We start from the raw sequence: 14993 nt of genomic DNA, 5'->3' as shown, positions 1-14993 counted from the left end.
ACTTATACACAGACGGACACGCGTTATATAGAAATCCGATCTAACCAAACATGAAACATAATACTCATAACAATCAAGTGACGCATGTTCCGTCTTCAACTTTAATTCTATCAAAATATTAATTAATAATATTATAAATTGTACGGTTTTGTATGATTCGAGTGTCACAAAACATTTTTCGGTCGTATAATATGAATGTCAGCTGTGGTCTGTGACTGTCCTCTGCGGCCCGACCTCCGCGTGTGGTACCCCTTGAATCACCTTTAACAGTTCTGACGTTATGAGGCATCCGGATTCCGTTTGTTCGACTCAAGCCGACAGACATTAATATATATACAAACTCGTAGAATATTCCATAGAATATATTCTTCTTAATATTTTACATATATTTCATAATAAAAACCTATATTTACTTATAATAACCATTTAAAACGATCGTTTAAGTCGCTCGTTAAAATAGATTACAGTTTAATTAATTTACTGTAAAAATATTTTATATAGAGAAAACTATTATAACTAATATTAAAGAAGATTTAAAGTAAAATATATAATTAATAATATTAATATGTTACAGCGTTTAATTGTTGCAGTATAAGTATTAAAACAGCCGCTGGACCTCGACGTGTTTCTGAGTAGGACTCTTCCGAGAAAAGGGACGGACAGACATTCAACAATGTCACTCTCGTTTAGTATCAATCATGATCAAAGACAAACAGACACTATCTGATACGTATATCATGGAAATCAAAGTTATATATATATAACATAAAAATATATAACTCAAAGAATAACTCACGAGTTATTATTGTACTTAAGTGTTGAAGCCAGCTAGCAATAAACATACTTCTGTCCAAGGGTATTATAGTTTTAGATCATTGTTGATAAAAAGAATTATGTATTTTCTTTTATTATATATAATATTACAATAATTTAGATCCTAAATATTAAAGAATATAAAAATTAACTTGAATTACAGTTGAATCGTTATCAAAATGAGATATTCTACGTGAATGATTGGTGATAATTAAAGTAAACATACTATACTATACTATACTATACTATGCTATACTATGCTATAACAATAGCTGAACCGCCGCGCCGCGCCGTCCTGCCTCTGACTTACTACAATATTATAATTAAGAGGAGACGTCCTAAGCAAACATCAAGGACTGGCGCGAGAACCATGAGGACCTGCTGATACGAGAACGCCTTAACAAATACATTGAGATTTCGTCTTATTAATAGTGTCTCATCTTATTTTTTTAATAAATTAATTAAAATTTATTTTATTGTATAGTAAATTTGGTGATTTGAAGACGACTGCAAACTATTATATATTACTAATACATATATATGTATATATATGTATATAAGACTGCTAGTACAACTAATTTGATGTTGAAGTAATATTTCTTGTATACTAGTAATATATATATATAGTCCATAACTCTCGTGTATTAAGACCCTAACTAACAATACGACGCAAACGAGGCGGCCATTTTGTTGAAAAAAAAAAAACAAATATAAATGGCGTCAAAGCATTCCTGTTTCCTGTCACAATAACGAATGTTTTTATTAAAACCTTGTGCTCTTATTAAAAAAAAATATTGAAATCGTCTCGTTATATATATATATGTTTATCAATACGGTGACATGTTTAGTGCCTTTGTTCTGCGACGATATAAAATCTATTTTATATAATAATAAAATCTTTAGACTAGTTTTTATTATTATTAGAAAAATATGAATTTAACACACGAATGGACTCTTTTTGTACACGCGTTTACAATATAACAAAATAATATTATAAGTTCACAAATGTAGACAGTCTGTAGGACTTTAATCCCACGCAGAAAGATGACAAGAAATTGAAAGAAGAATTGAAATAGAGAAAATTTAATACAAAAAAAAAAGTTTTTGTTAAATTTCTTATTGAACGATTTCTGCTCGTCGCCTTCACATAAAGACATTGTTGAAACACAAAGATACAGGCATCAGGTAAAATCAATGAATTCATTGTAAAAATCACCCGAGAATCTGTACATCCGGACCCAGGCAAATGCGAAAAAATATCACAAATATTACGTACGCTTAGAAATAAATTAAATGTAATAATATACATTTTGAGAAACATTAAATACTGCTTCGTTTAAATTTACTAATTTTTCAATAAATATTCAAGATTTTGAATTGAAAAACAAAACTTGGTACATTTAAATTTTAAAACTTTCAAAATTATCACTTGACTTATATAAATCTAGTGTTGAACAATAAAACTACTCAAAAGAAATATCAGTTTCATTGATTAAGGGGACATTGATTCGAAACAAATCAAAAGTAACAGGAGACGGTCCGGTTAAAATAACTTTTAGTGTATAGTTACAGTATTAGTATGCTGTTATTAAGTTATTCAGTGAGTTATTATTATATCGCAGAGTAAGTTCCTCGGCTAAACATTTAATACGTACATAAAACGTAAATCATTTCTTAATAAAAGTAACGAGGATTATAAAAGTTCAAAGAAACGTTTGAAATTATTTCACAATAATTAGTAAAAGGAGCCTCCAGACGGACGCGGGCGGTGGGGATGGGGAAGGATCGATATCGATAGATTACGATAGGAAGCTATCGATGTCGGTAAATATATAACGGGGAGACTGTTGACAGTTGAATGTTGAAATTGATTTAATGTTATTATTAAAGGACATTCTCACGTATCATTGTATCTATAGTTATTCTTTTAATAAAATAATACTTCTAAGCTTGATCTTTTTAATGGAAACTAAATCTAGTTGTTTTAATTCACAATTTATGTTTTCCTGAATATGATTATCGATGACCAGGCTCAACCCCTACCAACGTTTTATTGCCCACATTTATAGCCATCGTCCGTGTGACGAATGACGCTGTACGAACAGTTTAGTGTACATACGGCGATGTAGACGGTTTAAGGTACAGCCGGGGCTCATGCTCGACCACTCTCATTACGACTATAATTGAAAACATTCCAATATTTTATTAAATAAATAACTGCCGCCTGTCGTCAATATTTTATATTTATTAATACACGAATATGTTCCTTTTATTATTTTGATCGCGTTCTCTTGTCATTTATGTGTTAGGATTGTGACGGAAATTTATATGTATATGTTTAAAAAAAAATCTGTTTTACGTTGACCGTATTTTATATCCGATGATGATTCGTTTAATAAGGATTAATAAGTTTATTCGATAATGAGACATCATTAACTCATGGGATATCCACTAGTAGAAATAAATCCAAATTATTTCTCAAACGAGATCCGTATTCGGATCTTAACTAGAGTAATTTATTTTTAAAGACAAAATTGGCGAATTATGAACAGCGCCATCTATGATCGCAATCCGATGAATGTCAATAGCAAAATTGAAACGTTCAGGAATCAACGTTAATTTATTTCTTAGAAGTTAAATGTAAAAAGCGTCCAAAAACTGACCAATGGCCGCGGAGTTTCACAAAAACTTTGTAATTAAGAATTCAACAAACAAAATGGAAGATTTGAAACGCACACGAGTTTAAGGGACGTTTATTATGAGGAATTATTTGAAATAAATCGCGTGCGAAAACATTGTTATTATTTGAACGGCCGCTGAAATAATAGTCTTTATAATTTCAAGAATAGGTTTAAATTTATTAAAAATATTTTTCATGACATATGAAGAAAATTGAAGCTATTTGAAATATGCTCGGCTTTTGACCGATTCTGTATATGTATATATATTATTTAGTCGTATGTGCATATAATAGTTCTTCTGTAATGTCGAGGTTTACCTTAAAATACATTAAACGACAACAAACGTTAGCGATTGTTTCCGAGGTCCGCATCTGTCGTGTGACACATGTTTTATTATAATATACGTGAGGTTGTTTTTTGCGGCCGCCTGACTTGTTGCTTCCTAAACGATTCTGACAGTAGCTGGTAGTTAACTGGCAGCATTTTGATTTAATTCGACCGTTCCTTGTGACAATTCTCTCAAGTCACACTCTGCATGTGCGACACGATCCGGATTATACGTTCATAATTGTTGATAATTAATTTTAGCATTAAAATTTACTTGTTTTTATTATTGAGGAATATTAATCGATATAGAATCGAATATGTGCCTGTTGAAAATACTTTGATTTTAAATTTTTCGTAGCCTGAATGTCAGTGATAGTGTTAAAATAGGAACATTGTCATAGTTGAATGAGAATACAGGTGTCACACCGTCAGCTGATAGCGAGTCTAACATTACCCCCACTCCGCACCGGGTGTAATGCAACATGCGACAGGAAAATAATTGTAATTCAAGTTTTAATTAAAATAAAAACGTAACCTACCCGTGCATATTAAAAACTTTTAAACAAATAAATTATTTCTGCCTCAAGTTAATGAATAGCAAATCTTCTCCCTCTTCCTTATAAATTAACTTACCCACAACTAGTTCAAACGGATCCGTCGCGCGACGTGTCCGACATGTCGTGAGGCGTGAGCGGGCCGTGTTTTTGCCGCGCGCACATAAACGGCAATCAAATTATTTTTATTACTATTTTTATATCTTTATGAAATCTGCATTTGTTTAACATGTTCTTGTCGTTTTCATTCACTTCTATATTACTTGCCAATACCATCACCAATATGTTCATTATCCTCGATTTATTGAATTTCATCTCTAGGTAATATGCACATTTTTTTATTGTTGTCTCCTTCCTTATCACTTATCAGTGAGGACATAATATTATCATTATTATCAGATTACTTATCATTACTTTATTTATGCGTCATTAATTATTTTTTTTAATTTAATCTTATATTTTTTTTAGTGTTTATGGAATTCAACATGTGTAAAAAACCGATGTAATGCTTTTTGTCAATAGTGTGCAAGTTTAGTGTATAACACATACTTACGGGATGCGTTCTTCTGTTCGACGGTAGATGGCGCTGAAATTAACTATTTTAACCTCCATAGAAAATTTATTTCTGTTTATTAGTATTATTTATCTAACCCAATATCGCGAATAATCACCTATCCTTATCAGCCGGCTATCTATTTACGTGACTATGTTTATATTGGTATTGTCAGTACTGTAATGTATCTTAAGTGTGCAACACATTTTTCAGGACCCTTTTTCTTTCTTTACTGTCATTGACTATTTCTTATAATTCGATATTAATCGTTACTAATTCATTTGTAGTCAGAACAGATTGCTAATTGATTTACTAAGCTTCTCTTCTTCAGTAATCCTATAACAAGTGCTATACCTTGACAAACAACGCCATCTGGTGACTTATTTCGGAAAACAACATTTGTTAGAAACTGTCCTTTAATATCAGTATATTATTTAAAACTACTAAACCCATTAATTTCTACCAAAACCATATTCTATTTTCCTTATCCACAAGGTCGAAATTACTTTGGAGATGAACTGATCTTTTATTTAACACGGACTGGTTTTAGAAGTAGTTTCACGACTAATATGTAACGATAAAGGGACAGACAGTTTGTTAGCGATGATATGAGGAATAGTCGCGCAATAATATGAAATTTTTAGTTACATTATTTTGTCGCTAGATGTCACTATCACAAATCTATATACAAACTGTGAGAATAAATGGAGTCATTTCACTCGGTGGTAAAGATTTTAAAAGTAGTTTTTATTAAAATTCTGAATAATATTATTTACTATATATATCGCTACAAACAATTAGTCTTGACATACATACATACTTATATACATACATATATATTTAAAATTTAGAACAAAATTTTTAGTAATAAATACTCTATGCTCTCACCTAAATTAACTCTCTTATAATCATAATAGCTATTCAGTTAAAAAGAACAGTTCAAATTACTTTTAACGCTTTATTTGAACCCGGTTTACAAAACGTTGTATAATATGATACATTACAGAACACATTTTTTTAAACTATATTAAAAAATTTACACGTTACCCTCGGACGGGGAGTAATTTATACAGTAAATACAATATACTAACTACGCAACAAAAATAATATACTCTCTATACATATAACGAAAGATTTACATCGCAATGCACAAGTTAACGGAACACAAGGCTACTAACTATATATATGAAGGTATGTAACTACACTAGGGTCCTCACCTCCTGACTCCCGGTCAAACAGGCACTTAGCATCCTCGAGTTATAAAAGATTGTGTACAAAATCATTTTTAATTAATTCTATGTCCTCACCTTGGCCGTGAAAAATATCATTTCGCTAGACTTCTCACATCATTTTTGAATCCTCGACAATAATATAATGGGTGCAGGGTCCATGGAAAAACAATTAAATTTTTGTGTGCTATTTTTTTGGCGTTTCACTAACTATAATATATATTGTAATATAAATTCGTACATCCGTGTCCCCCGCGCCGGCCGTCTCCCCGCGTTGACACTTCAGCGACTCATACCACGGTCAGTACAAGCCGTCAAGTATCAACTATTGTCAAATTGTTTCCTGGTCGTTTTGTCTCGGCGATGTGAACTACCCTCGCCGCTGAGTCATCGTTATCTTTATCTTTTCCTTGTATTCCATCACTATCATCACTTTCCTTTGATTCATTGTTCATCAATTCGCTTTCAGTTTCTACTTCATTGGAATTCTCATCATTCTGTCGACGGATAGCCATCTTCTCCACTTCTTCCGCTTCTCTCCTTGTGTCTTCCTCTCTCTTCTTCTCCGCTAACTCCCTTCGTCTCTCAGCGTTCCACCAGGGCATGAATCGCTGGAAGACTATCCTAGATCGGTGCTGAGGTTTAAGGACCCAGGATATAGCCATCTCTACATCCGCTATCCTGAAAAATAAACAATCAGTATCAAATAAATGAGGAGAAAATAGCAACACAATATTAATTAATTCATTTCTTTTCCGACAGAGACCTTGATAATGTACTTTTTATCTGAAATCACACCAGATAATTATTTGTCACTAATCTTATAGAGATAAATTGATTATAGAGATAAAAAACAAACTATTGAAGCAATGAATGGACAGGATCAGGAATCGAACCTAACACCTTCGGAGTGTCGTACTCCGGCCGCTTCACAAACTGAGCTGCCGGGATTCTCATGTATTATTTTTTCATACAATATTTTAATATAATCAAACTCATCAATACTTCTGTTCATCAGCTGACCAGCCTACCTTCTTTTGAATCTCTCCCTGTCCAGCGCGTGTCTCTCCCAGTGGCCGGCGCGGGCCTGCCTGGCTGCGAAGGCCCAGACCCTCATCACGTGGACCTTGGGAGGCTGCGATGAGAAGCGGACCTGAAGGAGATCAGATATCGAGTTACACAATGTTTGAAGAGCCGGAGCCTATCTTGGTATGGTTTTATATTAAACGTTTAGTTTTATTTGTCGCGGTGTGGTCTCCTGTTAGCGTAATTTCATGATTCGCTTGAAATTTTTCTATTAATATCGGATTCAAACGACTTTGGAGAGGCGGCGGTGAACAGCTTACTCGTGATCACTTGATCGTCAGAGTATGGAATACGTAGTCCCCTGATATATATAATAGAGTTTTAGCGGAACGAAAACAAGAAAATGCGTTAAAATACTTCCAAATCCATGATTATTGATCATTTTTATATTAAATGTGATAATAAAAATAACTTTATTAAACTATTGAAGAAGCAACAACTGGGACGCGAGAGCCAATTAAACGAGTTATATGTCAAAGATGCATTACATCATTTTCTAAGAGCTGGAACTCTTACACCGCTGGACTGATATTAAACACACGTAGATAAGAAACCCCGCAAAGGAATTGGCTTTCAAATGAAGAAAATCACACCGAAATCGGTCAATCCGTTTGTGAGTTACGATGCCACAAACACATATACACGTCAAACTTAAAACACCCCTAATATTAGGTTGGGTGGTATAAAAGGGAAATGGTCTGAGCTGCCGTTTGATTTGTATCATTATCTTTAAAGTATATACAGAATCATTGAGATTCTGTTATTCCCTGTATATATATATATATGTTCACAAATAACATACGATCTAATTTAATGTAGAGTCTCGTAGGAGCTATCGCAACATAAACAACATCTTGTTTTGAGGTCGGTTAAAAATACTCCCACAGACTCGTGCATCGGAAACCAACAGATTAACAAACTCACACAAAACCATCACATTTAATCCATGATTCAACCGCCTCCCGACGCGTCAGCTTCAATGACGACATATCAAGTGACGTCATCTGTGTGACGTCAGCGACGGCCGTGAGTTAAGGTGGAGCAAAGACCTCGCGTGAAACTGTTTCATAATGATAAAATTATAACAATGAATCACCGGCATCTTTTAGCTGATGACCGTTGACTATACTTCCTTCACGTCACCGTCAGATAGCTCTCATTCAAACAGTTCTTTCCTCGTCAATTTAATGTTTATTTCCCATCAATTCATTCCAAAAATTGGATACCAATTTCCAACAAAAAAAAATCTACTTTCGTAATCGGTTAACGAGTAACGAGGAAACTGTTGTGATGTGTGACGTTGTGCTAGGTCAGAGGTCGCGATGACTAAATCTGATCACACGGTTGGCTTCTCGGATGTCCTCAACATTCCTTTCATCACCAGCTCGTGTATACTATCACCTGGACTACAAAGTCAATGTTACATCACTATCGATGCCAAGATAAGTGGGATGAAGGATGTTACAAGCTATTGCAAACATTCAAACAGGAAATCCCTCGTTCCGTCAAGGTTGACAGCTTCCTTGACCATAAATCTCCAATCAGCAGCAGATGTACGTGTTACACTAATCAGTCGCTTATAACCGATTGCGTCCTAAACGAGGTGTGATGCAAATTATTGATACATACATACATACACTGTCAGTCACGTCGGGTTATGAAAATGACGAGCATATTGTGTAAACTAATGATATCTCATGCAATGAATTTCTTTATTGTAGTAAACTGTATTTCCCGCATGTTTCCTAAGACATACGTTGTAAGCATCACACACACATCACTAATTTTATCAATATATTCAATTTAAACGACTATGCGCTAAGTTGTATTTTAGTAGTCGAGTCATTTTATATTTGGCCTACATACGTGACGTAATTTCTCGTTTAGAATGTACGTTTGTGTGTATGCTAACGCATAACATCTGTATGTAGTCTTAGGACAAGTTTGCATACTAACTAAATACGGAGCGTCAATGGTTTTTCATTCATAAATCTTGTCACATTATACTATTAAGTTTTAACGTAGTATTGAATGATAAACGTGAAACGATCCGTGTGCAGTGTCAATGTAAACTCGTACTAAGCGCACTGTTTACTGAACTATTTATTATATTATAATTCAATTGTATGAGGAACCGTTAATATCCATGTCCATTGACATGTTGTGGACAAAGGGGTATCTCGGGAAGTGCTCCGAGGACGTCACTCATCATCCAGGAATATAAATTCTGTAGCAGCGCTGAGGTGTTAGAAGGCAATGTTATGGAATAATGAAAATTCTCATCACGAAATGCAGAGGTCGGGACCTTGGCTATCACGACACTAATGGCCCACTAGAATCGACTAGGTCTTTAAAACCAAGGTCCTTAAATGCGGCGAGATCTTTAAAACCAATTTTTTTAAAATAATTATTTACTATTCTACAATATTATTAAAATGTTAATCATACTAGCCGTGCCCGCGACCTCGTGCGCTTATCATTAATTTCCCATAAGAAACAGCGGTTTTCCGCTATTAGTTAAATAATGTACCGTGATAGAAATGGGAATTTTTTTTTGTTGATTAACAATAGCAAAGTCGGAATGCTGTAAGCCGTAATGGACCAACTGCTGAGATAAATGTCTCAAACAGTGTCGTCATCTCCTGGATGTGTCGGTGAAGTCAAATCATTAGATTTTGTCCTGCAGAGCTGGCCGTGTTACAGTTAAAGTTACATCAAATTCTGTCTAGTGAATATAAACAAGTTGAATGTAATAAAAATTTACTCTCTAAATAATATAAATAACTTTGTGTACTGTCACGGCTGTTGATAAAGAGCTATTAAGTCTCAGGAATGTTGTTCCCAATCATAATACATAAGTAAATTAAGTCTACTGTAACAGTAAATATATATATATATATATATATATATATATATATATATATATATGTCATCGTCTGTCTATGTAGTTATAACACTAAACACATTTCCCTCTTCAGCAGTTCGGAAAGTCATTCGAACAAAGTCACGGGCAACAGGCTAGCTATATAAATACCTTTCTAATCACTACCGAGATAGCACATGTTATATGTTTGTGCAATATTTTTTTATTACTTTTATAGACATTTTAAGAATTATATTGCTTTCAATAAATATCAATATATAGGGTTTTCCATTAAGGGCGCTTGATCTTTGAAATGCAAAAAAAAATACATGTAGGAAAGATATTTGCGAAATTTTTTTTTATTTGGAAGGTCTATCGACCCCATTATGTATGGAATATGACATCATTCAAATGACCGCCACGGCTTCGGTTGGTGGCGCGCACACGAAAGGTCCAATTTTCGATGACTCTGGCGCACAAATCGGGCTGTATTTGATCGATGGCGTGGCGTATGTTGACTTTGAGGGCATCGGTGGTTTGCGGCTTGTTGGCATAGACCTGCGACTTAAGAAAACCCCACAAGAAAAAGTCCAGCGGGGTCAAATCGCACGATCTCGGTGGCCAGTTCACGTCGCCTCCGCGCGAGATGACCATGCCCAGAAATTGCTCGTGCAGAACTTCCATCGTAGCGTGTGCTGTGTGGCACGTAGCGCCGTCCTGTTGAAACCACATGTTGTCCAGATCCATATTCTCGATTTCAGGCCAAAAGAAGTTGGTTATCATCGACCGGTATCGCTCACCATTGACGGTGACGGCCACACCATTATCGTTTTCGAAAAAATACGGACCAATCACGCCTCCGGCCCAAAATCCGCACCAAACAGTCACTTTCTGCGGGTGCATTGCCACTTGGTGAACCTCGTGTGGATTGGTCTCGTCCCAAATACGGCAATTTTGCTTGTTGACATAGCCATTCATCCAAAAATGCGCCTCGTCGCTGAAGATGATTTTTTTGCCAAAATCGGCGTCAACTTCCAACTGCTCTAATGCCCAGTCAGCGAACACACGGCGCTGTCTATGGTCATTAACCTTGAGCTCTTGGGTCAGCTGGATCTTGTACGGGTGCAGGCTCAAGTCACAACGCAAAATTCGCCAAGTTGTCGTCTGCGAAAGGCCGAGTTCCTGTGCGCGACGCGGAATTGACTGCCGCGGGTTTTCGAGGACACTGTCGCGCACAGCGGCGATATTCTCGGCAGATCTCGCGTTACGTTGACGCACGGGAACCGGCTGATTGTTAACTGACCCGGTTGACTCGAATTTGTCCACCAATCGACGGATAGTCGACTCGGCAGGACGATCATCGCGACCGTAAAACGGGCGAAGTGCGCGGAACGTTGCTCGAACTGAAGACCCATTTTCATAAAACAATTTTATGATTTGCACGTGCTGCTCGACACTGTAACCTGCCATGGTGGTTTGGGAGGACGGAATGAATATAACACACTGCATTTGACAGCTGTCACTCAAACAACATGGCCGCAATCAGCTGTCAAAGTTCAAGCGTCCCTATTGGAAAACCCTATATATATGTTGAGGCAAGTTATTTAAGTATTTCAACAAACAAACGTACAAACTACATATATGTATATACCCCTAAGTAATTTCCTGATATTTTCTATGACATTGAGAAACCGGTCGTTTTAAATTAATATATAAAGATATACAATAATGTGTCCTATGCCGCAGTACATAGACACTAAATTGGAACAGACAGCTCAATTATTATTTTGTACCACAGACCTGTCTTGGAACTTGTTGCAAATAACAGAATAAAATAGGTTTTCGATTGACCATTAAGGTATATATATATATATATATATGTGTGTGTGTGTGTGTGTGTGTGTGTCTGTAAGGTTTTTACAACAAATGTAATAATAAACAATTTATTTCACAACCTTTCGACCTTAAGATAATAACAGCAATATTTAGTACTGTTGCATGTGACAAACATACACACATATATATATATGAAAATATCACACATATGTGTCATATATATTAGGTAGCATACATACATACATACATAAGTACAATATATTGATCAGAAATTTCTGTTAATATTAATAATATTATATATCATATGTTATGACAGTAATGATAAGGTTTTAATAAGTTATCATTATATGTGGCATTGATAAACATGGAGGGACACTCAAATATTTTATGGTTACCGAGTTTCTGGGTTAAAAACCAACACACAATGATATCAAACATAGAGTAAAACGTTATATATATGTACTATATATAGCTAACTGTCATTATTGAAATATTTTGTTTGTCCGTTTGTTCTGGATAATCTCTGTAACGGCTGAGCTGATTTCGATGGGACTTGATTATATCACAACTGATTTTATAAGAAGTGACCTAAGTTGTATTTATTAATAGAAATCATGAGTAAATAACTCTTCTCTGTAAAAATTGACAAAATTGACTGTCTAGAGATATTATTATTGATAAAAATAATGTAGACCCTTACCCTTTTTTTAGGCTGCCGTAGCTTCTCCTGTTTCCGTGTCTCATTGATCAGAAGTCCTGTGAACGGCTGATGGACATCATCCTCATTGTCACACTTCTCAGCAAAGTCCACAACATCCTCACTGTACAGGCTGGTGTCTGTTAGGTCACTGAATGTCTTTGACAGGTTCGGTGACAAATGTGCTATGCACATAGACTCCTCGACCACTGAATCCGAGTCCGAGCTCTCATCACCGAACACATCGTTATTTGTGTAGCAGTTTTCTGGTGTTTCTTCAAAAACGATAAACGAATCCTCAGACTCGCAGTCCGATGAAATGCGACGTCTTTCGAAATTCTGTGGGCTGTCGGTGAACACTATTTGGAAGGAATCTTCACTGTCCACCGATGATGAACAGAATTTACCGGAGACTTCATTAAAGCTGTTGGTTAGATTTGAAGAGGCTATTTCGTTAGCAAATAAAGTATCCTGTACTGTTTCGGAATCTTTACTTGGAATATCGACCGGTTTTGTCTTATCATGACTCGGTAGAGATGATTCATAGTTTTTGTTTTGACGGCATTTAAGCAATGCTTTTAATTTAGACATTTTGTCCTCACATGATGATGCTGCCTCTCTTGTTTTTCCTATTATCTCCAGCCCATTCATTGGTAAAGGCTTCTCTATCTCCATACTCTCATTTAATTCAGTCTTACGATATGCTTGTGTGTCTCCGATGTCTACACATATGTTTAATATCTCAGTCTTTACTCCCTGTGCAGCTGTTTCACACAGTTCCTGTTCTTGATAAGTGTTTGGACAAAAATATTCTATACAGCTCTCATTGAATAGGCCTATATCAATATCTTCCGAGTCACCTGGAATAAAAGACTCTCTTGCAACTGAAGGCTGGAATTCTGAGAAGAGATTGGTGCAATTATTTTTATTATCACAGTGTTCAGAAGTTAATCTGCAGACTTCTATATCCATATTTGTATTACGGTCCCGTTCATTTTTATTTTGAACCTCGCATTTGGGGTAGTGCCAGTTCCCTGACGCCATCTGGCGATCGTTGTAATCAGTCTCGTGGTGTTTGGACGAAGTGGAACGCGTCTGAGATAACCCCATGAAGTTTAATATCCCTGTGAGAACTCCCGTGATGCCAGAATGGAATGAATAGTAATCCTTCTGAGGTATTTCCTCTTCCTTTGTCACCGTTACCTTTGTTTTCCCCATGTTTGTTTTCTTATCTTCGCCTGTTAACACAGTATTAGCGAGGTTCTTTTTTAAAGGATCTTGGATGAGATGCAAATTGTTCGCGAAAAAGTTGTCTTCGAACGTATTCTTCATCTCTGTCTTCGTTTGGGAACTCGTCGAATAATTTGATATTGGATATTGAAATGTAGGAAACACGCCAAAATCTAAGAAACGGCGCCTATTGCGCTCACCACAGAAATTATTCATTGTAACAATTTTTCACTAACTTTTAAGGTTCGAAGAGGATGCTAAGCCATTATAGTTCACGCGCACATTATAATTCGACACTTTAGATTTCTTGTACTGTTCTTGAAGGCTATTCTATTACACTTAAAAGATTTCAAATTCTCTATTCGGGAATTCAAGGGACCCGAGTCGTAGGATATCAATTTAGTAGTTTCACAATCTGTATCACCACAATTAAATATATTTCTAACTTCTGAATAACACGAGGGAATGATTTCTTGAGAAAAAATGTTGTTTATTGACTCCATTGTAACGATAATGAAACATACACGTCTTTATAGTTCAGCCATTTTGTATAAATAAAGTAATTACCCGTTCATCATTACTATAAAAATAGAATGTCTGTAATAATGCAGACTATATTAAAAATACAGATTAAATATACAATAGTCACATCGAGTAATCGCGAACTAATCGATCACTTTGGATAAAAGTTAATAATCGACAAAATTTTGCTATTAGATATTTCAATAATTACCTATCTGTTATCAAATCAACATTTGTTTAGTCCTAATTAGTCATTATTTAATGTCTTTGTCGTTATCCATGAATGTTTTTAAGGTTTTTCATAACAAAGGATATTTTAATGTATATTTTATACACATAAATATAAGTTACATCTTTCATTTCATTCTTCCGTTTGAAACATAGTAAATTATTAATTCTAATTTTCGAGGTTACTTTTTTTGTGAGGAGACAAAACATGAAATAAAAAGGCATTATCGATAGATGCCTTTAGTTCTTTAATTAGTTTTGTAAAACATTACCGTCCAAAAATATTTTTTATAATTCAGGTACAATGCAAAAGATTTCGGTAGCTTAGTCTGTAGTACAAAAATATTGGCCAATTGTAAATTCAGTATGAAAAC

At 35.1% G+C, this 14993-nt stretch overlaps 1 protein-coding gene across 1 annotated transcript; it reads right to left on the bottom strand.

Moving 5' to 3' along the window:
• Positions 1–5872: 5872 nt before the first annotated feature.
• On the bottom strand, positions 5873–14438 carry LOC116776579 (uncharacterized). The gene is made up of 3 exons (XM_032669802.2): positions 12643–14438; positions 7189–7310; positions 5873–6838 (listed from the first exon to the last, which is right to left on the bottom strand). Exons 1-3 carry the CDS (start codon positions 14083–14085, stop codon positions 6472–6474), a joined length of 1932 nt encoding a protein of 643 aa, XP_032525693.2. The 5' UTR covers positions 14086–14438; the 3' UTR covers positions 5873–6471.
• Positions 14439–14993: the final 555 nt, after the last annotated feature.

The sequence above is a fragment of the Danaus plexippus genome, chromosome 30, assembly GCF_018135715.1.
Source record: "Danaus plexippus chromosome 30, MEX_DaPlex, whole genome shotgun sequence".
Taxonomy (NCBI): domain Eukaryota; kingdom Metazoa; phylum Arthropoda; class Insecta; order Lepidoptera; family Nymphalidae; genus Danaus; species Danaus plexippus.
The sequence above is the reverse complement of the archived record's forward strand: the minus strand, read 5'-3'. Positions and strand labels throughout refer to the sequence as shown.

Bases quoted from the DNA above. Each gene is read 5' to 3' on its own strand.
- LOC116776579 (XM_032669802.2), bottom strand. From the start codon at position 14,085: ATGAATAATTTCTGTGGTGAGCGCAATAGGCGCCGTTTCTTAGATTTT. The intron at 7,311-12,642 runs GTAAGGGTCTAC...GATCTCCTTCAG, and splicing joins TACGGCAGCCTAAAAAAAGG to GTCCGCTTCTCATCGCAGCC. The intron at 6,839-7,188 runs GTAGGCTGGTCA...TTTATTTTTCAG, and splicing joins AGGGAGAGATTCAAAAGAAG to GATAGCGGATGTAGAGATGG.